General features: G+C 31.6%; 2 protein-coding genes across 2 annotated transcripts; both read right to left on the bottom strand.

Annotated features, from left to right (window-relative positions):
* Nucleotides 1-1,384: 1,384 nt before the first annotated feature.
* LOC131851457 (A disintegrin and metalloproteinase with thrombospondin motifs adt-2-like) lies at nt 1,385-10,525 on the bottom strand. The gene is made up of 5 exons (XM_059201960.1): nt 10,435-10,525; nt 5,946-6,363; nt 5,405-5,510; nt 3,865-3,999; nt 1,385-1,477 (listed from the first exon to the last, which is right to left on the bottom strand). The coding sequence occupies exons 1-5, from the start codon at nt 10,492-10,494 to the stop codon at nt 1,396-1,398; spliced, it is 801 nt and encodes a 266-aa protein (XP_059057943.1). The 5' UTR covers nt 10,495-10,525; the 3' UTR covers nt 1,385-1,395.
* Nucleotides 10,526-18,347: 7,822 nt separating this feature from the next.
* Nucleotides 18,348-26,040, bottom strand: LOC131851438 (endocuticle structural glycoprotein SgAbd-3-like). The gene is made up of 4 exons (XM_059201937.1): nt 25,991-26,040; nt 22,263-22,554; nt 19,244-19,450; nt 18,348-18,642 (listed from the first exon to the last, which is right to left on the bottom strand). Exons 1-4 carry the CDS (start codon nt 25,997-25,999, stop codon nt 18,593-18,595), a joined length of 558 nt encoding a protein of 185 aa, XP_059057920.1. The 5' UTR covers nt 26,000-26,040; the 3' UTR covers nt 18,348-18,592.
* Between the last annotated feature and the right edge of the window lie 657 nt (nt 26,041-26,697).

Genomic DNA, 26,697 nt, shown 5'->3' with positions numbered 1-26,697 from the left:
ATAAGAGACAACGTCAATGGTCTGGTGGAGAGCATAACTCGTTTCTTTCTATGGTCGCGGGTTCGATTTAAACATTAATATTCATGAGAATGATTGTTTCTATTTGTGTGTTTTCTATATATTATGTATTTGCAAAAAAATGTGCCGCCTGGTTCAAGTCGTCCTTCGTGCATGACGCTGGTCACAAAAGGTACGACAGAAGGTGGGACATGGTTTTCGATGAAGCCCCACAGCTGCAAGCCTCATTAGTACTTATCTATTAGTCTATATTAATTTAATAAGTTTAAATTACTTAGAGTTCTTAAGGGTTGGTAACGCGCATATGACACCCCTGGTGTTTCAGGCGTCCATAGGCTACGGTAACCGTTTACCGTCAGATGGGCCGTATGCTTGTTTGCCACCTACGTGGTATAAAAAAAAGTAAACCGGCGTTTTAATACTCCCTGATCATTATGTAGTAGCAAATATTATTATCAGCAATATTGCCGCATTATAAATACAGGGGCACTCCTGTCATAAATTCGATCTATCTACAAATAAACTGATGTTTATCAATTTATAATTTTTTAATCAAAGAAGCGGTGCTAGGCATTTGCGTTTGATTCTATATATCCCACGACATAACGCGAAGTACCCAATCTAGAATAATCTAATATAATCATTAAATGCAACCCATTTATACATATATAACATATATATATTTATCTGTTATACTTAGACTTATACAATACTAGCTGTTACTTGTCTGCATGAATATTAGCATTTATTCCATCTCCTAGATATTTTTTTGAGATAATATATATAACCATCCTGCTGACAATCTATATATCTTCACATCAATTTCATTAGGATTCAGTCATTTAGTCGAGTAAAATTAACAAACCGACAGAAAAACATTTTTGTCATTATAATGTATTTCTATACATTATAATGACGAAAATGTTTTGATGTGAAAATGAAAATGTGATCGAAATAGTGTTCTTATAAATTCTGATATTACTACAATAGTTTCAAGTAAATAATTATTAGAAATAACTTTATTTGAATAAATTAATTTGTAAAATAATATTCAGTGAGTAAAAAGATGGCTGATCAATAAGTGTTTTTACTCTGTTGATGAGTACTTTAATTCATGAAGTAGGTAATCGTAGTACTTTGCCCAGAAATTTAAATTTAGTTTAATAATGATGAAAATAAAAATGAAACTGAGAAATATGTATAATCTTATAATAATAAATGGACACTATTAATTTTTGCATGCCAGTTTCTGGTGAAAAGTGTGATACATAAATTATAATTTTTAAAATCCTGTAAACCACCAAATAAAGATATTTGTATTTGTATTTGAGAATTAGTAATTAATTTATTAAATAAATGAGTTTGCGTAAATAAATATTATAATCGAGGTTTATATTTAGCTCCATTTACTTGTAACTTCACATCATAACCTGGCCGTAGACACCATGACCTTTTACTCCTGAAATAAGGAAAGCAGAAATATAATTTTGAACTGAACTTTGTACGATTTTATTGAGAATCGAAGTGTTCTTAAAAAGTTACATATTTTTATTATTAAACATATAATTGTATACCTAATATTGTTACTATAAAATGGAAATTTAGTAACAATGCATTGTTTGTGTTATAAATTAACCTAAACATAAACTGTTAATAATTATGATGTCATACTATCATCAGAAATGTTATTATCTTATTTAGGGATATTCGATATTAAAAAAACATCGATGTCGACATGTCTACACAGAAGTACCGATGTCGATAAATTTCTAATAAAAACATCGATGAAACATGGTTCGGCTTATAACTATCGATATCGATAAACTTCGGCTCCCATTGATCACTCCCCCGTCCAAGTCAAACGAGGATCGAAATTAGGATGGCCTGAGCCGAGGCTTGAACTGATATGCCCTTAAACTGAAGTCGTATTTGTCAGGCAGTTGGCCTTCAGTCGCTTCCTCCTGAGATTCCTCCACATTTTTTGATACTATCTGCATTCGGCCCCTATCATTTGGCGAGGATATAAGGGCATTAGAGTACTTCGATAAAATGACATTTTACATTTCGAATGACCCTTTTTTTAGGTCTTAAATCAGATCTGAGATTAATTGAATGACAATCGTGCATAGCAGTAGTTGTCCATGCATAAGATTTTCATTTAAGGTTAGACATAGACACCTGTATACATATTCATTGTAAATAAAGTGGCTTTTTAAAAAAAAATATTCAATTGAGTTTCTTGCCAGTTCTTTTCAATTGGATCTATATACTGACTGGACGGTAGGGAAAAATTATAATATACGAAATTTGACATTTATAAACGGCTAAAATGTCCTAAATGAATAAATGATTCTTGAATTTGAATTTTAATTTGATCTTATATGTATATACCGTCCTTTCATTTTACGTTTTAAATTACTTTCTTCAGATTATCATATATCCGTTAGTATTTCAAATAACCTTTTTTGATTATATTGTCGATTATTTAATATCGATATATCCATGTTCTCGAAGACATCGATGAATCGATCATTCCTAATCTCGCCGGGCATCGAACCCGTAGTGCAACACATGGCAAGTCCGCAATAATTGAATTCGCAGACACCAGCTGTGTTTATGTGTAAAGTGCATTGTACTATTCATATTCTGCTTAATAACTCTTTTATTAAAGACGCTTGCTGTTATACCATTCATGAAAACGATAAAATAAAACTAATTTTAGATACTGAACTATTTTATGCTTTGAATCGAATTTGTTGTTATTTTGCGGAAGTCCTTTTCATTACTTAGTGTATTTATATGATTTTGTTTAATTCCTATACCATTAGCATGTGCGAGACCACAATTTCTATATTATTAATATATATTTCTATAATATTATTACACAGAATATTTGTGGTCTCACACATGCAAAAGGTAGCAAAATTGGTGGTCGCCAAATGGTCGAAATAAGACCAAAATAAAAAATAGGTAAAAATATTTGAACCAGCAATAACAATAAACAAATATATAATAAGTAGATGTGCGTATAATGTTTTTTTTTTATAGATTTAATGTATCATTTATTCATAATTTAAAAAAATATTAGCATTCTGAAAACATAAACTATTGCAACGTCACACGATTATTGAATTAACCTTAAAAGGTGTTATTCGCGAAAACTTTTAAAGGAAAACAATTCCGTCACACGTATTATTTTTGTAACTTTAGCTGTTTACGCAACCTAAGTAGCGGAAACTCTCAAAATGATTTTTTTTTTGCCAAATTTTTTATTACTCCTCCGCTCCTATTAGTCGTAGCGTGATATTATATAGCCTATATAGTATTCGAGTATAATACACCTTTCTAACCGTGAAAGAATTTTTAAAATCGGTCAGCAGAACCGGAGATTAAATCGATCAAACAAAATTTACCTCTTTAGTAGACACAGATAAGATTTTAGATTACACAGTATTACTATGTAATATTCTTTTATCTGTGGTATTAGATAGCCCATTTATTAAAAAAGGCTACATAACATCATGCTACGAACCATTAGAGCAGAGTATAAATAAAAAAAAAATCAAAAATGCGCAAGCGCACTAGTAAATATGTATAATATATTTTTTTTATAGCATACAGGACAAATAAGTTTGCGGCTCATTTGATAGTAAGTAACTATGAGCAGGTGCTCATGTGTACTTATGTACCATCATCAACCGGCAACGCACTTGCAATTCCCCTAGAATTGCAAGTGCGTTGCCGGCCCCTTAAGAAGGAATATACTCAATCTTGAAGGTTTTAATACCGTATTGGTTCGGAAATACCATTTCATATGTTGTCTATATATGTATAAATAATATTTACCTAAGAAACATATCCAGATCTCTCCTGCTGCAGGTGGACCAAGTCTTCGGGTGGTTGTGTGGGTTGTACTTAGGAGTCATTATATGTTTGTTGTGTCGACAGCTACGTGATTGACCATCATGTGATATACCAAGACTAGAAATGAGATATTTTTTTTATTATTACAAAATTTGAACGCGTTTGACCGCAATCTCACCTGATGGTAAGTGATTATGTGGTCTATGCTGTTTATTTTTTATGGAGGATAATGGAATTGTGCACCAGCCTCTTTTAGCGGTGTACACTGGCGGGTCACCATTGGAGAATGATAAGATGAACATGAGATCAGGTTAGTTAGTCCATTGTGACAAATTCACCAGAATTTTATGATGATGGTTTCCAGGGGGAAGCGCGTGGAGGTCAACCTGACATGGTACATTGGTAGTAATGGTATCATCAGTCCACATTACTGATAATGCTCTTTGCTGCTGCTGTAAAGCTTTGCTGTAAGCTGTTACACCCAAGCTCAAATAGTCCCTATTCACTCCTGACTGAAAGACCCAATGTCATAAGAGGCAGGAAACACTAACGCTGGAAGAGTTGCACGCCTTAGCTGCTCGCTTAAGGAAAGATAATGCAAATGTGATAATGGTTGGGATTCCTGCTGTTTTGAAATGAAATGAATATTTATTGCTTAAAATGTGGTACATGTGTCGTTTTTAAGATCTTTAGAACTAGTTTCACATATTTTGTCATTTCTGACATGCAACAGACAAAACAGATGTCAATTTTGGTTATTATTCGTTAGTCAATATTAAGTACGTACATTATTTATAATATGAGTATGTCAACTTCGTATTAATGAAATATTTATAAATTATACATGTCAATGTTTTTAATTAAGTAAGTACTCCTGAACACTGTAGTAAGATTTGCTGATTAGCCATCTATGTAGTTCTTTCTTGAATTTATTTCGTAAATACAATTTCACTTGGCAATTTATTATATATTTTAATCGCCATGGCGAGACAGTTTGAACTGCATAATGACGTCTTTATAGATGGTAACATCAATTTGTCTAAGTGTTTTGTACTGTATTTACTAGGAATAACTATATGTATTTACTTGTCTCCGTTTGAACAGTTCAGGATGCAGTCTTACAAACTGGCATATTTCATAGATATACATACAAGGCAAAGTCAATATAAAACAATGGCTTACAACTTGTTCTATATATATAAATATATATATATTTTTTTGACAGACAAAGGCTCTGTTTATTTCTACAGAGTTACCCCACAAAATCAATCCATATCTTAGTCTGGAAGCAACATAGCCGTATATATATAGTTTGTTTGCCATGTTAACTGTATATGGGTAGAGCCGCTATCTACATCTTATTGTACCATGGTAGAACGATACTGGTTCGATCATCGAAATTAAAGCGAAGTGCTACGCTTTAATTTCGATGATCGTGTTTTTTTCCTTACATAATTAAAGCTTAGTAATTATTATTAAAAATGAACTGTGTTATCTGATAATAAATTATTATTATTATTACCTGTGTCCAATCTCATGAGCTAGTAAATAGTCCAGGTTCTTTGGTTTCCATTCAAGTAAAGTACAACTGTTGTATATACTGCACACACTCCGCATATAACTGCGACCTGTATTAAGATATAAAAGAAGATATAGTGCCTATACATATATTTTGCGCAGCATCCAACAGAATATCAGCGCTGCAGATTTATTTGTAGCTTTATGCTGAATTGGTTGCCACTGTAATTTCATTGTCTTATCTCACATTCGGTTGTAGAGTTAGGTAAGGCAGTGAAATCACACCCATTTAATCTATACTAATGAATAAAATTGGGGTGTCTGTTTGTAATATTGAAATAACCATTTTTTACTACATGCATATGAATATAAATACGATACATACACCAAAATAATACTTTTTACAATTTTTGTCTGTCTGTCTGTTTGTTCCGGCTAATCTCTGAAATGGCTAGACTGATTTTAACGGGATTTTCATTGGTAGGTAGCTGAACTCCACGCGGACAAAGTCGCGGGTACAGATAGTACATAATATATAACAATACCTGTGCTGCTTCTCATAATTCTACCATTGTGTGTATAGTAAAGATCTAGTCCTGTCAACAATACAGAATAATACCATTTCTTCTTCAGAATCTTCATCTGCCCTTGCCATTTGCAGTAGTTTAGCAGATAGTTCGATGCGTTCCCGTCCATTGTAATTTTCTTCATCTTACTGCCCAAAAACCTTGTATCCAATAACTTAAATTTCAATACTTGGTTCAAGTTGGCTCTTTTGAATATTCTTTCCACTTCTTTCAGTAAACGTTTTGATATGTCTTTCATGTTATTTCTTATTTTTGTCTTATATTCTTTTATCAATATTTTGAACAGTGCTTTGTCTATATGTATCATTACTGGTACAGTTATGTTTTGTGATTGTTTCGTAATGTATTTCATTGAGGAATCCTTCTTGGTATGTTTCTGTAAAAATTAACACCAATTGTTAATCTATACATATAAATAAAATTGGAGTGTCTGTTTGTAATATTAAAATAACCGTTTTTTACTACATGCATATGAATATAAATACGATACATACATCAAAATAATACTTTTTACAATTTTTGTCTGTCTGTCTGTATGTCTGTTTGTTCCGGCTAATCTCTGAAATGGCTAGACCGATTTTGACGGGACTTTTATTGGCAGGTAACTGATGTAATAATGATTTGGCTACTTTTGTTTTAGAAAAATAAAGTTAATTTCCACGAGGACGAAGTCGCGGGTACAGCTAGTATTATATAAACGTGATATTTACCATGATAGTATAAGTAATGAATATACTATAGTTAACATTATGATTTCTTTAGCATTTCAATAAATAAAAACAAAATATCTTTTTTCATATAAGTATATTACAGACTTTTAATGATATGTCAAAACTATCGTCAGTTCATTGGTCAAAGAGAGTCTTTAAATCTATTCAAATAAGTAAAATTGAAGTGTGTGTTTGCCTTTTTTAATTAAGAGCTTTTCACTAAGTGCATATGTAAGTATATACGGTACTTAAATATTAAATAAACAACTCTTTTGTGTTGTTTTTGCTAATCTTTGAAATGGTTGGACCAATTTTTATGGGTATTTTACTCGCATATAGCTAATGTTCTAAGAAGTAACATAGAATGTTTTTACTTTTGATATTTGACATAATAAGTTTAATTCCTCGCAGATAAAGTCCGTTTGTCTGTATGTTCTTGCTAATCTCTGAAACGAATTTAACGTGAATTTCACTCGCAGACTGCTAATATTATAATGAGAAATATAGGATATAGGATACTTTTACTTTAAATATTTGAATACTATGATAAAAAAAAGTTCTCGAACGATTTCCTTTCATGTAATTGAATGAGAATTTTCTCTAATATTGGCATATTATGCGAGGACGTGTAGAAATTTCTAGAACACAGTCCCTATAAATTCTATTAAGCAACCGAAGATTGAATAATTTACTGAAAGGTTACACTAACAATTTAGATTATTGATTGCAAAATAGTGATCGACATCTAAACTTCCCAGACACATTCCACAAAGGTCAGAGTGGGTACCTCCGTTGCATTGAAATTCTGCACACGCAACTAGTTTTACAGGCTGTGATCCGGTTTCAATGTTGAGATATGGCAGTGAAATTGTACTGTACGCTGCCAAAACATATTAATCAGACAACGTAATCATTTTACAGTATGTAGGTGATAGTATGTAGATTTTTATTAAATCTAGACACGCGGTAACGTGTCAAGCCGAGTTTCAAGTACTGGCGAGCAGCACCGTGTGTATATTTACACGAACTATTTGGAGCCACTTTTGACCCCCTCATAACTCAATACTGTAGCCTAAGGTCTAACTTGGCTAGTTTTCATATACGAAATATACTGTAGCCTTCGCAAGTTCTAAACATGTTACTTGTCGGTTCCTATTTTATTATTAGTAGTAACTAGCAATCGAAAGTAATAATTGGTATATGAGAACTGGCTAAGTCAGACCTTAGGCTACAGTATATTATCCTAAGTTATAAGAAGAAAATATATTTTATATTGTTATAAATACATTTTAGGACAGACCATTGAACTTGGCACTCATTTAGATCTCACCTCTTTTGTCGTAGAAGTCTACAATCAAGGCATATATCATAATATTAAACTCGGCTATCATTTCACATTTATGTTTTTGATGGGATTATTATTTACACAATTTCACCCATTCAACACTTCCTATACCACGCTGTATTGGGTTGACTGGAAGAGATCTCTTTTATAGATAAGTCCTCCTTTTTTAACATTATTTCATGTATTTAAGTGCAATAAAAAATATGTAATAGTAACAACCGTCATTAGACAGATCAATAAAAATAGGTCCTTTAAAAAAACAGATACCATTAGAGAAACAGGCGTTATGAAGAAAGAATCTTGAATTTATTTTTAAAGTGAATTAAAATCAATAAAATCATATCAGATTTTTTTTATTAATTTATAACATTTTAGCCGCGTATGAACGGATAAAATTCCCTACATGAATAAATGATTTTTGAATTTGAATTTACTTTATACCGGTGTACACATACACCTTCCACTCGAATATATCTATCTATTACTATAAACTGCATAAAATCCGTTGCTTAGTAAAAAGATCTAAGCGAACAGACAGCGGATACGACTTTATTTTATACTATATAATGATATAGTATAATCTATATCATTATATAGTATATTTTATTTTATACTATATATGTAATATATATCTTTACATTTACCGCCATTTTAAATTGGATCTAATAGAATATCTTTCTAATAGCAAATTGTTACGGAACTCAGTTGTACAAACATTACTCATACTTATTAACACGACGTTGTCTACACTGTTGGCAGGGTCAAGTCTATGATGACGAATTTTTAAACTGAATAACAGATTTTAACGAACACTTTACATAAATGTTTTATGACAAAGTTAAGATTTAATGCGTGACTAAAAAATGATACCAAATCTTCCCTTTATGGTACTAATATATCACTAGCTTTTTCCCGCGGCTTCGCTTGCGATTATTTATCCTCTTAGGGGTGGAATTTATCAAAATACTTTCTTAGGGGACGCCTACGTCATAGTAGCTTTATGTATGTAAAGTCTCAGCCCGATCGGTTTAAAATTGACAAAGTTTCATACAAACTTTTATCCCCTATTTTATTCCCTTGGGGGTAGAATTAATCAAAATCCTTTCTTAGCGGATGCCTATGTCATAACATCTACCTGCATGCCAAATTTCAACCCGATCCGACCAGTGGTGTGGGCTGTGCGTTGATAGATCACTATGTCAGTCACCTTTGAGTTATATATATTTAGATTTATACAAAATTAAAATATATCATTATATAGTATAAAAAAAAAGTCTCGTCTGTCCGTGCCTATGTATGCTTAAATCTTTAAAACTACGCGACGGATTATGAAGCGGTTTTTTTTAATAGATAGAGTGATTCAAGAAACAGATTTTTATATGTATAATACCTGCACACCCGGGTGAAGCCGGGGCGAATAGTTTAATTATAATTCCTTAAATGTGCTTTTACTTTAGCTTAGACGCCAAGGTAGTTTAGCGGTTTAGCACGGCCTACTTCTGATGGTTGCAGGTTCTGTGTAAATTAGGGTAAAATCGGTCGGTATATAAATTATCCTAGGATATTATTTATGCAATGCAATGAAGATTGATAAACAGTACAACATAACAATTTTGGCTCTAATTAAAAAAAAGACAAGTTTATATAAAACCGACGTGAAAAAAATTATTGTAACCAAACAGAAAAAGTTTTTCAGTATCTAATAGCTATGCTAATAGTCTTATTACATCCACAGACGTTCTTTAGCCCTCATTTACAAAAATTAAAAACTATTAAAGGAAATTAAATACAATACATATTATGTACGTATTTACAATTTGTTTTTATGTATTTTTATTTGTAGTTCAATACCCAAATTAACCTTGTAGGTTAATTTAAGATTAGATGGTGTTCTGTGTATTATAACACACACATCCTGTTTTGTCACATTCATTCAAGTTAAGAAAATAGCGCGATAGACAAAGAGAAAATATAACTCAATAACTATTATTTGATTCTTGGCCGTTATATAAATAACGGTATATAAGTTTAGTAAGTAATGATGTAATTAGAAACATAAACATAAACATATATTAACCTATATTTATTCAAGTAAATATACCTATATTTAATCAAATAAAATATGTATATGTATAGGTTTAAAATTAACGTATTTCTAAGATAGACATAATAAATACAACTGCAATACTTTTTATAGTAAGTTTAAAATAAATCAATATTCACTACTACCAATAAATTGTAAAAATATCAAAGTATTATTTTACAAGAATAATTCATTATATAGTATAAAAATAATATAACACACAAACACAGACACATATATATTGTGTATAGTTACAATTTTTTTTTATTTATTATAATATTTTTTTTTATAAATAAAACTTCAACTTACAACGAAATTGCCATATCTGAAAATTAGCACTAAACACAACAACACAAAAAACAGTTTCATATCAACTAACGTACACTAACAGTGCTTAAATGGTACTAAGCTTCGAGCTAGATCTATGGTGCAAAACTGTCTAGACACTATGCATTTCACCCGACATCGTTTGTGCATTTGCAATATAATTGTATCACGGTAAAACTCCAGTATTATCGAATTTGTAATAAGAAAACATGACTTTATCTGTAATGATATTATAAATAATATATTAAATTGATTGTATGTTTATAATTAATATATACAAGGAATAATGAAGCGATTTTATAAAGTATTTCACCTATAAATAGCAAAGTAAGTCAATTTTATTTCCTGTGTACAACAGTATGGAATTCAGCTAATTCAATAGAAAACTCTTTATTCAAATAAACTTACATTTAAGCACTTTTGAATAGTCATACATATATTTTTTAAGCACCACATTTTTTAAAAGCTGTTTCATCACAAGAAGAATGTGCAAGAAACTTGCGTGTTGCTCTTTTAAATAATTGTTGTAACATTCTATTTTTAAATTAAAATGTGGGAATACAAAAATAGTGTACTGAACTCAATGAATGGTCTAGATCGGGTCGGTTTAGCACATCACTTTATTTCCGATGGTCCTGGGTTAGATTCCTCACACGATGCAAATATTTATAATCATGAGTATAATTGCAATGTATATTATATATGTCTTTATTAATAAATTGCATGTAGATGTGTCCATCTGTTGTCTAGTACCCATAACACAGGCTGTCCTTAGCTTGGGACCAGATGGCTGTGGGAATTGTCCATCGTTATTCCTTTTTCTTATTTATGTACGAAATGGGATGATGTATCCATATTTTATTTGATAAATATTTATATGGTGCACTCATCTGCACTGACGATTTACGGCACCAGTGAAAAATGATAGGATGAGCATGAAGTTAGCTCAGTCATACCATACTGTCAAATTTACTACGAGGGTTTTAAGAGGGACAGTGTAATGGTATATCAGACACTGCTACCAATGGTCCCACAAGTCTCCATTACTAGTAACCTCATTTACCCTCCTTTAAAGAGGGAATAGTTATGTTTTCGTACCAACTATGTAATTATATATTGAAAAAACTGTGCCAGCGGTTTCTTCCGCGATAAATTTCTGTGTATAAATTTCATTAAAAAGTATAACTGATATGTTATTCTGATGCGTCAGCTATATTACTGTAAAGTTCCATCAATATCCGTTCACTAGATTTTGCGTGAAAGAGTAACAAACATTCATACTTACAAACTTACTATATAATATTATTAAGATGTACAAACTGACAGAACAAAGTTTGTTATAGCGTATTAAGTCTGTATATTGGTCATATAACTGTACTAATATAGCTAATGTATAATGATAGGTAGGTAGACGCTGTAGGCTAAATAAAAGCTTATTACTGTACTACAATACTCACTTGTAGTATAATCTTTACATTGTATACAATGAAATCGCTTCCGTCGTCTGTTCGCTTAGATCTTTTAAACTACGCAACGGATTTTAATGTCGTTTTTAGCAATAGATAGAGTGATTCAAGAGGATGGGTTATATGTACTCGTATAATACAATACACCAGTGAGAAATTGGGATGGGGCTAATAAATATATAAAGCAAATGTTCATATATATTTGGTACTATAAATGGTGATATATTATGTGTTTTCAGATATCAGAAAACAGTTTTTTATTGAATTACAATTATGGATTCGGTGGTCTTGCGGTTTAAGACACGGCTTGACGCCTCATGGTTGCGGATTCGATTCCTTGCACGGTACAAACTTTTGTATTTATGATTGTGATTGTTATATCGGTCTGGGTGTTTTCTGTGTATATTAAGTATGTATTTAGAAAATATTTATTTGTGAATTTTTATCAGTTATATAGTACCCATAACATAAGTTCTGCTAAATTTAGGACTATGTGGCATTGTATGAGTTGTTCAGGGATATTATAAATATTTGTACGAATATGTGCAGCAAATACTATCTTTGTAACGAGGAATAGGTAATTATTTCAAAGTTTTATATTTGTGTCGTTGTGAACCTGACCTTATGTTCTAAGAAATGTTTAATATCTCCTCTGTGAGATTGGAAATGATGTAAGCTTTAAGGAGCATGCCTATTGCAATAGGTGACGTATACAATAGGGGAGGGGATTGTAGTAATGGGTAAAATTCTTTCTCTTCTCTTCATTACATAGTATAAAATAAAGACGCTGTCGCTGTCTGTCCGTCCCTATGTATGATTTAATCTTTAAAACTACACAACGGATTTTGAAGCGGTTTTTTAATAGATAAAGTTATTCAAGAGGAAGGTTTATATATATATATATATATATATATATCCATTTTAGCGAATGTACTCAAGAACTGCACAACCTCATTCCTCCAGCACCGTTCCATCAACGTACAAAAAGACAGAGAGCGGCTCCACCCATAGACTGCTGACATCCCAGCGGCTCGCGCCAACCGTTTTGCATCATCTTTCCTTATGCGAGCAGCTAAGGAGTGGAACTCTCTACTAGCGTCTATTTTTACTGCCTCTTACAACATTGGGTCTTTCAAGTCAAGAGTGAATAAGCACTATTTGAGCTTATAGCATGCATCCTTATGTAAAGTGCGAATACTGTAACTACCATATAGTAATTTTTGTAGCTGTGACGTGGTCGTGTGGAATGAGTAGTCATGCTCACTAAAATGTCCAGACATGTGGCGGCGTGGTGGGCCGGGTCAATGGGCTCCCTAAAATATGGTCGAGCGCAGTGATGGCTGGCTCATCCGTCATACTCGTGAACGGATGCTGCTTGTAGGGACTGGTCTGCTCTTATCACTACGACCTGATGTAATCTTATTGCATGATTATATTTGACCCAAAAAATTAGTGCTTGTTGGTAGTTTGTATTCACACGTTTCGACTTGTAAATGTAAACTTACAAGGATTATTTAAAAGAGCAACACACAAGTTTCTTGCTCGTTCTTCTTGTGATGAGACATTTTCCGAACGAGTGGTAGATAAAAAACAAATTGTTATGACTATTCAAAAGTGCTTAAATTAAGTTTATTTGAATAAATGATTTTCTATTCTATTCTATTCTTGCGTCTAACAGCTTAGACCACGCCGTCACTTAACATCAGGTGAGATTGCAGTCAAACGCGCTCAAATTTTAATATATAATACAGGTACACCCGTGCGAAGCAGGAGCGAGTAGCTAGTTCAGTATAAACTAGTCCACTGCTAGACGTATGCCTCTAATATAATTTTCCACTTAGTTCTATCTGTGGCGCATCTTGTCCAGGCCGGCTCTGCCGTCTTCCTGATGCCATCAGACCATCTGGGTATCTGGTACCATAGTAATGGGTACTATTGGCCCCAATGGTGGTGACTAGTACAGTCTCCAGTTCCTCAATCCTTATGTATAATTAGGATCATGGAATCTTACCACTTTTTAGTTATTTTTATTGAGGTATTTCGGCAGTTTCAGCCGCGGATCACGGGTAAACTGAAGAAGAGCGGATAGATGGTAAATAAAATCTTTTATAGGCAGACATAACGTCCTCTTTTACATGTCTTCGTTTGTTGTTACTATTGAAACTAAATTTACTAGTAAAACTCAACCCAATGGGTCTATATTTATTCTTCATTCGCATATTATTTTAATTCATGATGAAATAAATAAAATAGTACCACTTCAGGACTCTTATCCTAGAATGTCACAGATGGGGTAGGCACATACATTTAAATATTTGACTTCCCTCGTTGTGAACGCAACGCTTGACATGGCAAAATTTTTCCCCTAAGGGGGAGCAAGAGGATTGTTAAAAATGTGGACTGATGATCTTAATGCTAGCAATATACCATGTCAGGTTGACTTCCACGCGGTTCCGTCTGGAAACCATCGTGATAAATTCTTAATGAAATTGTCACGACGGGCACTGACTTAATCTGATGCTCATTTTATCATCCTCCAATGGTAATGGTAAACGGTTAGCGCAGGTGGGTGCACCATTCCATTAAAATCCATAAAAAAAATTACCTATAACAGAAACTCTCCTTGGAACTAGATGGCAGTGTGTGAATTTTCCAGGGATATTATTATTGTTATATGGTATACATTGGGGGGCCACTGTTACATGATGATAAAATGAAGACGACGTCAGATCAGTCAGCCCAGTGTTAGTGGTAGCTAGTTACCAGCAATTAGCCATAATGCTTTCCACACGGTTTCTGCGTGGAGATCCACCTGTTAGGGTATATAAAGTTACTTATAGCTTTGAATATAATTACATTGCTCCCGACTGTTCATCGCCCGCTTCAATATGAATACTCCTTTACAATTACCTACTTTAAATATTGCAATGAATATTTATTGAACCGTGACCGAATATGAGGTAATAAACGTTGTCATAAAGACATACATGTATATATATGTATGTATATACATTATAGAACATAATTGCAGACAATCAGTTCAATTGATATAGCAGAGAAGTAGTTTTTCAGGACACACAGGGCAGATAGATACATAAATTGACATACGTTTTTTTATATATCGGCCAGATTTGAACTCACGACCTCTTAGGTATAATTCAGGGTCTACTGACCACTGACCGCGACGCTCTCTATTTTTATAAGCATGTGTGGAAATTTGAACTTAGAATGATTGTGTCTTATGATATCTATGAATACGGTTACCTACTGAAAAAAATTACACACCTTTGATGTAGCATACGAAAGTCAACAAAAAATTGTAAACATCTTATGACCTGTATTTGTAAATGAAATATTTATTACTATATGTGCCCATGGTTTAACTCGCGTTAAAATTCAGTAAAAAATGTGTTATTCAGATGCATAAGCTATAATATAAAGTTTCGTCAAAATCCTTTCAGTAGTTTTTGCGTGAAAGAGTAACAAACATCCATACTTACAAACTTTCACATTGTTAAATAATAATAAGATTAAGATTATCAACAAGTTCATACCTTCTACCCGTAACCTAACCCTCGTATTATCCATCCTGCCTTGTCATTCCAGAGAAGTAAGTTCATACCTTCTTACCCTGTAATTTCACTGCCTTAGACAGGTATCCCACTCTTTAGACAGGTATTAAGCTTGACTGTAGAAATAGTCAGACGAACAATATGGAATCATCCATATTGTTCGTCTGACTCATTTACGATCATTTTAGAACAAATAATTTTATACCTACCTGCTCTCTTATAGTGCATTGTTATTTCACAGGAAAATAAATTTCAGAGAATTAACTAAAATGTATTCACATTGTTTATTGTTTCTTCTTACCAACCTAAAGTAAGTATTATTAGAGCTGTTATTTAAATTGCATATCCTTGTTTGGAAGGTGTTATTATTAATACTAGGTATTACTGACTGTTTGTTACAACCTCTGTGTAGATATATACTAATACTAGCTGTGTCCGCGACTTCGTCTGCGTGGAATAATGTTCTTGACCAAATAAACAAAAAAGAAATATTTTCTACGGGTATTTTATTTTACACCCTTAAGAACAAAATTTTGATAAATTTCTATAACAATCAACAGCCTAAAAATAAGTTTCAAGCTTCTAGGTTTAAAAATGACTATACTTTCATACAACATTTCATTTCCCCTTTCAGCCCTTTAGAACCCTTTTTTCGCGTTAAATTTAATACATAGATAGCTAAACCAATTGTGTATCAAATTTCATCTAAATTGGTTCAGTAATTTTGGCGTGAAAGCGCGTCAGATAGTTACAGACAAAGTTACTTTCGCATTTATAATGTGAGTAAGAATTATAATAAGGAAAGATGTGATTGTCTTGTTTATTTGCTTGGAATAGGCGTTGTAACTGGACCGATTTGAAGAATTGCGCTACCATTAGGATCTCACATTATTCATGTTGAACATAGGCGATAGAATATTTTGAAAAACTTCAGGGATCCGTACGAAAATATTGCAATCCAACGTATGAAAAAAACACCAAATCCTTACATCGCGTACGTTGTGGAAATTATTGTCAATAGAGCAAAATCATATATTATAGTGAACATTAATATGTCGGTGTATGTTTTGAATATAATATAGTAGATAAATAGAGTAAGTTTGGGCACATGTATCCCTACATATAAATAAAATTGTAGTGTCTGTTTGTAATATTTATATAACCGTTTTTTTACTACATGCATATGTATATAATACGGTACATATACGAAAATAACATTTTATTAAATTTTTGTCTGTCTGTCTGTCGGTCTGTTTGTTCCGGCTAATCTCTGAAATCGTTGGACCGATTTTGACGGGACTTTTTTTGGCAGGTAGCTGATGTAATAAGAAGTAACTTAGGCTACTTTTATTTTAGAAATATATATTAAATTCCACGCGGACGAAGTCGCGGATACGCTAGTATATGTATATATATATATATATATATATATATATATATATATATATATATATATATATATATATATATATATATATATATTTGATGCATTAATTAATTAAGCTGTAGGTGGATTTCATTCAAATATTTCTTTCTATTTACAAGTTGTTATTAATATGAACGCTGTCCATATGTCTTTTTTTCGTCTACCACAGGAGATTTTAATGTGATTATTACTGTAAAATTTTTATGATGACAATATTAGTTGTGTTACAAAGTTTTCACTCTGTATATTATTTACTCCTGTGGTATACCACGAATGTTAGAGAACATTTTGATGACAACGCATACTTATACTACTACTACATTTATATATAGATATATTGCTTTTTTTTATTGTGCCTGTATCCACCACTCCACAATTCCTTTCAGTCACTCAAAGGTTGACTGGAAGAAATCCCTCTGTTGGGATAAGTCCGCCATTGTACCATTATTATTTCTTTAACATATATATATATTATTATTTTGAACAATAAATAATTACATACAAACAAACTTATCATCAGATGCCAAATTGATCAGATTTAATTAAATGCTTCATCAAAATTGTTATTTTAATTAACATCAAACAACAATCTCGAGATCGTTCAATATTGAATTGTTTTTATTACAAATCGATTGCAGTCTATAACATAGTGTATTCATTGAGACTCAGAGCTGAGTCATCTAGAATGATCGTGACGAATTTGAAATGTTCGGTTACGACGAGGCTGTCTGTTTAATTATACTAATTTAATGTCAGTGCTTTAATTTAGTTCCTGAAGGTACTTATTAGAAGTATCTAAGAGGCAATGCTGGGTTATATATGAATATATGTATACAAATAAATAAAATTGTAGTGTCTGTTTGTAACTTCAAATTAACAGCTTTTGAATAGATGCATGTTTCCGCATTAAATATTTATGGTCTCAGACATGCATGCTTTAACATAATAATATATGTAGATCCATTTACTTAACGGATCTATATTTTTTGGTTTAATTTCGCTAACATTCGGCTACTTTCAACTATATTTCTATTAGCCCTAAGAGGTATAAAATAAAGGAATCATAAAAAACATATTTACAATTTTATTTATAAAAACAACATTAACTAATAACTGTACACATACTGACCATATCGTCCAATTATATCATAACATCATTCGAATTCGTAAGACATAGTATCGTTGCATTTATTTATAAATTAATAAATAAATATACATAGGTTATTTCCTGATATACGATCCTAAATATTAGTGTCAGCTTCTTTATATGACGTAAAATTAATATTTTTAGTGTATTTCTTTTGTTTGACTCTAAAAAACTAGTAAAGTAATAACTAACACAAAGACCAGCTGTTAAGCATTGTTTTATATAAATTACAATGAATATTATAATTTCAGTCCTCAAATTCATCAGGAAAAATGATTAAATTATTTATATTATTTTACTGGTAGCATTGTTACATTAAACAAACATTGCTATAATTTTTCTACAGGCGTTTGAAATACCATATCTAATAATCATATATTTTAAATGTAACAATACTATGCGAATATTGGTGGTTTCGACATCAACAATTTATATTATAAAAATAAAAAAAAAAGTATTAAATTATTATTTCCTGTGAACAGGTGGCAGTGACTATAGCTTAAATTAATCGTTTTATAACTAGATATCTTCAATAGCCGGCGTCGGCATCGTAACTATTTATTTTTCGGTCGTAAAGTCCTGAAACATGAAAACATATATCAATTTCTACTTTATCTAAACGGGATAAAATTTCGGGTCGGACATATATTTTTTTCTTATCCATATGATTTTTAAGCTACGCAGAATTTGTATTATGGGTACTAGACAACTGATAGAAATACTTAGATACATCTTTTTGTAAATACAAATGTAATATACATAGATAGAGAGAAGGGGATTGTTAGTAATGTGGACTAATAACCCCATTACTACCATTATAACATATCAGTATAACCTCCACGGGGCTCTCCTGGAAACCTGACTTTAAACTCACTTTATCATCCACCAATGGTGCCCCGCCATCGTAAATCATTAGTGTAGGCGGTGGAACATTCCATTAGTATACATAAAAAAATACGTACGTAGTAATAGTACGTAGATAAAGACCAATACAAATAATTAAACTTGAATACAAATATTTGTATCGTGCCAGGATTCGAATCCACGATCATCAGAAGTAAAGCGATATGCTAAACCGCTAGGCCACCGTGGCCGTCAATATATGTAGATTACAGCTATCAATATCCATCAGGTAGGTTGTTTGGTTGTGAACTATTCCTATTTAACTAAAACAAGATACCTTGAGAACCAGCAGTAAGCTGCAAACTCCTCAAGATGGCTTCAGGGATCGGCGGTGGTGTTGGTAAATGTGCACCTTCCGCTCGGAAGCCGTTCTCATCAGCAGTGTATGTGATGGAGTACGTTTGGCCATCATCACCTATGTAGGAGTAAGAACCAGCGACTTGTAGGGAACCCTCCTCTGGCACTGCTCCGGGAATGACGCGCCCTGTAAGTGGAAGATACATGAACTGTATAAATAATCACTCCTACAGAACTGACACAAACTTAAAAAAAGTTCTTTTTAAAAAATATACATAGAAATAAAAATAATTATACTCATGAATACAAACGTTCATATTGTGTAAGAATTGAAGTAGCGACTGTTAGCAAAAAAAATCTAAAGAGTTAAATCTAAAGACAACCGAACCTTTCTTAAATCTTATAATATTTAAATAAGTATACCTATTTCATCGTTTGAAGTAATTAAAAAAAATAAAATATGTCCCATAATAGTGGAAAAATGTAGCCCTGTCCCAAAAATGGCACCATCTATGTGACTAATTGTGTTTTTAAACATCCAGGTATTAAAACTCATACAAAAATTATTAATAACAGGTTAAGTGTAAATATAATGTCTCTAGTTTTTGTTAAGTTTATAATTAGCTATTACCAGCCCTTGTAATAACTAATTATAAACGTAAAAAATGAGTTAAAACCCAGTTTTTTAGGGATTGACCCTACCAGGGAAAAGGGGCTTCCCCCCAATCTCACCCTCCTAGAGAGACAAAATATAATCTAATTCCATCCAAACGTTTAAGAAGAGTTAAATGACAAAGACACACTGAAGAATCAGAAATACAAAATATATACTAAGAAATATTGACGTCAATGAAGAAGGAAGCAACCAAAGTGAGAACAGCAGCATCACTTTACACTTCCGTATATTCGCGTTAAAAAGCAAACAGCCAGAGGTAACGTATCAATTCAACTCACTTGATTAATTCCATCGTTAACCTTTGTGTTATTGCATTGTTTGAATTCACATAAACAATTTAAATTACATAAGATGATTATGATGTCTGATAATCAACGCGCGGACGTGATGTAAATAATCATTTTGTAAGATTTATGGCGATCTGGGAGAAGGTCGAATTGAAGGCATGGGTTATAGGTTAGTCCGGGTCCGAATTGCATAAAATTCTAATATTTTTTAAAGCATTATCTATCATGGACATGTGAGTATTTAGAATTATGATTTATGTTACTACCGAGGCGAACATTGTACAATATAGCCTGAGAATTTCTGTTGCTAAGCTACTTGCTCTATATGTTAGTAGCAGATATTCTCATAAACCCTCTGACTGAAGATAAGTTTGATAAAGTTATGTGTCAATTGCTAGAGATATTCTCAAAAAGCCTATGATTAAAGACAATAATAATAATAATCTTTATTTTACTGTTATAATATTCGGGTTTCTATAATTATACTTATCATAATAATAATACGTGAACCAAACTCTTTGTACTATTTATGAAAATTCGGAGTACGAAAGTAAACGGAGAAGTATGAAATTTCGCAGAATTATAGTTTATATAAATCTAATTCAATCTCCTACAGACAACTTTTGAAATGAGAATATATAACTAATAATAAAATAGGCGTCACGTGAGTGAAATAACAATTAAAAGAATTATGAGAATCTTTATTTTTTTCAGTTAAACTGTCTAATATATACATATATACTTAATGTGCCGTGTCATGATATTTGTGGTACTTTCATGTATATACACGACAGATACCACTTACCATCAGGTTGACCAGCTTATTTGCCATTCTATTTATATAAAAAAATGTTTTCATAATTCTATTAAAGTATTTAGGATTCTCCTTTCACTGTAACAAGTGATAAACATTTTAGCACTTTGTGAAATGTCAGCGCTTGTTGGGAATTGAACTGGTGTCCTCATAGGATGTCGAGGTCACACGACGAAGCTATAGGTAAGGTGTGTCGTAGATATAGTACTAAAATAGATATTTTATTCTTCAAGTTTTTTTTATGTAACTGTAGTGGTTAACAGACTGATAGATAACGTGATGTTAAGTGATAACTGTCGTCTATATGACTACTAGCTGTGCCCGCGGTTTCAAGCGCGTGAAATTTATAAATAAAGCATAAAGCGTAAAGTTTCATCAAAATCCGTTCAGTAGTTTTTGCGTGAAACAGTAACAAATATCTCACAAACTTTCACGTTTATAATATTACTAAGATTATGTACGTATTTATGAAAAATGTATCTATGTATTTATATCAATTGCCTAGTACCTATAACACAAGCTAGGACTAGATGTCGCAGTGTGAGTTTATTTTAATGAATGATAATGGAATGATGCACCAGTCTGCACTAACAGTTTGAGCGAACGGGGCACCAGTGGAGGATGCATTGCTAGCAATGGAATCAACAGTCCATATTAATACTAACAATCTTCTTTCATTATTTAAATTATTAACCTAGTCGAGATGTCGAGAGAGGTAAATACCTATATTTGCCATAAAATGATTCGTGTTACCCGGTTAATAATATAAATAATGCATATTAAACACAAAAGTTTAAAAATAACTATTTTCTTTCAATTCTCTTTAATATAAGGAATATTTCTCTTTATAATATAAGTAGGTATCTACATATCATACCTTACCAAAATCGTATATCCCTTTTTACAAAAATTAAACGAATGGAGAAGTATGATGAATAGAGAAAGAGTGCAGAATGTATTAGCATTCTGCACTCCTTCTCTATTTCATTTATTCTTCTTATATTCATTATTTTTAATTATGCATAAAAAAATATATTCAATCAATAAAAAAAAGGAGTAGCGTGTGTTGACTTGTTAAATGTATTTACCATACATACACATATATAAATATTTGTTATTATTCGTTCAAAGATATTTTTTAACTTTAAATATTTTATGGTCAAATTTTGACCACGGGGCTACCACTAGTTAGTGTAGATGTATATTAGTATGGATAACTTACCATCCTGTTCCACTTTGGTGCCATCGCTGGTTTCATAGGCGTAGTGATATCCTTGTTCATCAAGCTGATTATCAATCTTCAAGATTGTGGCCTGACTGCCCCCCTGACTGCTCCTCTGACTGCCAGATCCAAAACCTTGGCTGCCTTGACTATAGTTTTCTGCATCAGATCCTGATTCAAACGGTGTTTGAAGACCAGCGCTGGATCCACTCGAGGAGTCGGAGTTGGCTGGTAGGTATACATTATCAAGGCGGGCTGCTGTAGCCGCTGATGCCAATACGAGTATGATGAACTGGAAATTTCAAAGGAATACATATCTTAAAAGAATTTTTAAAATATTGTAGATGTTAGTGTAGTTTTGCAGATTCAGTTTGATTTGTTATCGGTGTTGCCACGATACGAAATGTAATTAACAATACAAGGCATGACACATTACATGACGGTCTCCATGGTTTAGCGTCTTAAGCGTGTTACTATTAGATTGTACGCGGCTTCGATTCCGCGCACAATATACATTAACTTTCAAAAAAATATTTCATTTCGTAGCTACATTTGAATTTAAGACAGTAAATATTAATGAAAATAAAGAGATATTTTGTAGACGTATATTATAGCAGAGAGCAGTGATAGAAGTGTATAAAAACAAAATGTATTAAAAGATCTCTCATATTTTAAATATGGATAAACGAATATAAAAACTGTCAGTGATTCTCATTGTAGGGATTCTAACAGACATTGATTCTAACAGAGCTTTAAGTGATAGATTCAGGTAACGACTAGGTGGCTACACTCTCTTTGAAATTAGAAGAATTTTTTCATTATTTACGTTAATATCGTTTATTTATTTATATATAATGACATCAACTTAAAGTGGAATTGGTTAATGCATAGTTATTTTGCTCAATTCAACAATACACGACGGCCTTCGTAGGAAAAACTTAGCTGGAATCAAGTTCCTGATTCGATTCTCGATCGGCACCTATTTCATGTATTAAATATGTTAAACATATATCCAAAGAACGATGATATTAAAGACTCATTAAAAGAACAATAAAAAAATATCAGTTCAGTTTCATGTCAGTTCTTCTCAATTGAAATAGCTAGCCAAACTGCTTACTGATAAAAAAATACATGCATAAGTGACCAAAAGAGTCGTACATATTGTTCGTTGCAAACACAGCTAGTTATATATATATAATATATAACTAGCTGTGTTTGCAACGAATATAGGACGAATGTGGAATTTCCATTTCATCCCCATTTATTTTACCCCCTTTAGGGATAATATTCGTACAAACTTTTGAATGTCATATTGATTGATGATTGAGCAAAAGCTTAAAAAATAAGTTTCAAGCTTGTAGCTTTAAAAATTATGATACTTCCATAGAACGTTTCATCTCCCCTTTCAACCCCTTACAACCCTTTCTTCGCATTAAAAAGTAGCCTATGTCCTTTCTCAGGGTCTAGACTATCTGTATAACAAATTTTATTTAAATCGGTGCAGTAGTTTTGGCGTTAAAGCGAGACATATAGACAGAGTTACTTTTGCATTTATAATATTGGTAAGGATTTTGATTTTATTGAATAATGTTCAATTATATAACATAGCAATATTATATGTTATTATTTCAGGCTACACTCATCGTTTACCATCAGATGGGCCGTATGCTTGTTTGCCACAATCTTAGTGTAAAAAATTGATTATTCAATTAACAATTATCCCATAATTCCATTTTGAAGTATTTGGTTAACACAATTTTTAATAACATAAAAAAATGAACAAATTAATAAATTTGGTGTATGTATCATTACAATTTAGAAATATATATTACACAGCATTTTTCGATATGAACGTAATTATTGTAATTAAGCAGCAGAATAAATGCGCTTTTTATTTTAATTACTCAATACATACGTCAATATTATGCAGAAGTGTATATTTTTTTGTAAAGTTTCAAAAATAAATGAAATATCTGTTAACCTTTAAGTTTTTTTTTTTATAATTCATGATATTAATGTTTCCTTAGTTACTGGAAAATCTTGTTTTTAGAATCGAGTCTAATTAAATTTGCGATAAAGTTTTTTTTTCAATTAACTGACCTATTAACTAGTAATAAGGATGTTTGTATAATTAACGAAAACGGATTAAACCAAAAGTATGTTGCATACCTATTTGTGTGAATAAAAAGAGTTATTTTTATAATATATATAATACTATTTATCCGCCCCGGTATCGCTCGGGTGTACATGTATTACACATATGAACCTTCCTATTGAATCACTCTATCTACTGCTAAAAACTACATTAAAATACATTGCTTAGTTTAAAAGATCTAAGCGAACAGACAGCGAAAGCGACTTCTTTTTATACTAAATAATCTGACATAAAAAAAATACATAAATATCAGAAAGTATTATTAAATAAAATATTCAAGTTTTAATTGCATTCTGCAAATAATGATTTTTGATTTCTTTTCATCTGTAGAGATAGTATTTATGCGTACAGATCATAATTATTTTGATGATAAATTATTTGTAACATATTATTATATGGATTCTGAATAATTTTGTGACACTATATAGCATAAATATAGTAATAATAATAATAATTTCTCAGGACAATTTATACAGCGCCATCTAGTCCCAAGATAAGCAGAGCTTCTGTAATAATAGTTGTGTTAAGGGTAATAGACAACTTTGCTTTTTAGTAATCATATTCATGAATACAAATGTTTGTACCGTGCGAGGAATTGAACTCGCGACTGTCGGATAGCAAAGCGGTATACTAAACTACTAGACCACCGATTAATAGTCATAGATATTAAGTAAAAAGAAATGGAAACAGATATATAAATTCAATTAAATTCCTTTACAAAATATGGGAATAGTTATATGGTATAGGTAAACAAACATAGCGGTTACAACCTTTTGTTAAATATATTTAACAATATTTTTTATAAGAAACGATGAACGTTATAGCCTACGCATATCATTACATAGTATAAAACAAAGTCGCTGTCGCTGTCTCTCCATCCCTATGTATGCTTAAATCTTTAAAACTACGTAACGGATTTCGAAACGGTTTTTTTTAATAGATAGAGTGATTCTAGAGGAAGGTTTGTATATATAATACACGTACACCCGGGCGAAGCTGGGGCAAGTAGCTAGTTTAAAATAAAACAAGACTATATTCTTGCCTTAATTGTTACGCCAGTAAATTATTTTCTAACAAACAATTACGGTAACAACAAATTAATCAGGTTAGGTAATATGGGCCACTATTTAGGAAAATATCTTTTTTTATGCATAATAAATATATATACATAAATAAATCAATAAAACATCTTCATGAAGTTAATTAACAAATAGTTACGACATCGATCACAATTCGATAACTCAATCACTCGTAAAGTTAAATCGATTAGTTAACGATTCCTATATTCACCAATCGCGATTGCAAACACTGACACAAATATAACACTTGATACATCGAATTGTAAATAGAAAGGTAAATATTATATCACATTTTTAGATATATATATATATATATATGAGAACTAAAATAGATAGGTAAACACTATGTCACATATTTATCGATATATATAAAAAAGTGCTAAAATTTAATTGTAAACACTATGTCACTTATTTATCGACTTTATAAAAAAGTAATAAATAGATAGGTAAACACTATATCACACATTTATCGATATATATAAATAAGTACTAACGTATTTCATATTGGTGAGCGAATCGTATGCAAGATGTTGGTGAAATGTGTTTGTGAAGTACATCTGCCTCGTTATATAGCAATGCCTAGTCGAATATCTGAATGATATAGGATCGGAATGCGACGCTCGATTTTTACTATCCCTTCACGATTTGTAAACTTTATTTCTATATGCGTAAGGTGCATAATACGTTTCGATTGAAACTATATCATTCACAAGGACTAAAATATCGAGTATTTGTTGTTGATAGTGTTTTTGTATTCACTACCTGTTTGAGATGTGTAAACTGTGTTGGATATAGTATGTTCTAGTGCTTCTTCTTTTTATATAGTAGATGTTTGCTCTAGAAAAAAAAAATTGTGCATAACAATATGTATTCCACAGAATTTGCTGAGTCAGCGGTTCCATTCTATAGATGGCGAAAGGAAAAAGGAAAAAAGAAAAGAAAGAAAGAAAAGGAAAAAGGAAGAACAAAAAGAAAACTTTTTGTTCATATACATCTTTTTCTTATTTTTCTTACTCTATTAATCCTTACTACTTATTTGAAATTACATTAAATTAAACTCTGATTTAGATTAAAAGTTTCCACTATAATAACTGTTATATTAAACACTAACGAAGTAACACATCGCATATACAGTTAGTGCAAATTTTTTTATAGTTATTTTCACGTATCTTCATATCAGTTGAAGATGAAAAGTGCTTTA

The sequence above is a fragment of the Achroia grisella genome, unplaced genomic scaffold, assembly GCF_030625045.1.
Source record: "Achroia grisella isolate CSIRO2021 unplaced genomic scaffold, CSIRO_AGI_Agris_v1 utg783, whole genome shotgun sequence".
In the NCBI taxonomy this organism is placed as follows: domain Eukaryota; kingdom Metazoa; phylum Arthropoda; class Insecta; order Lepidoptera; family Pyralidae; genus Achroia; species Achroia grisella.
Note: the sequence above shows the minus strand (reverse complement) of the source record. Positions and strands in the feature narration are given on the sequence as shown.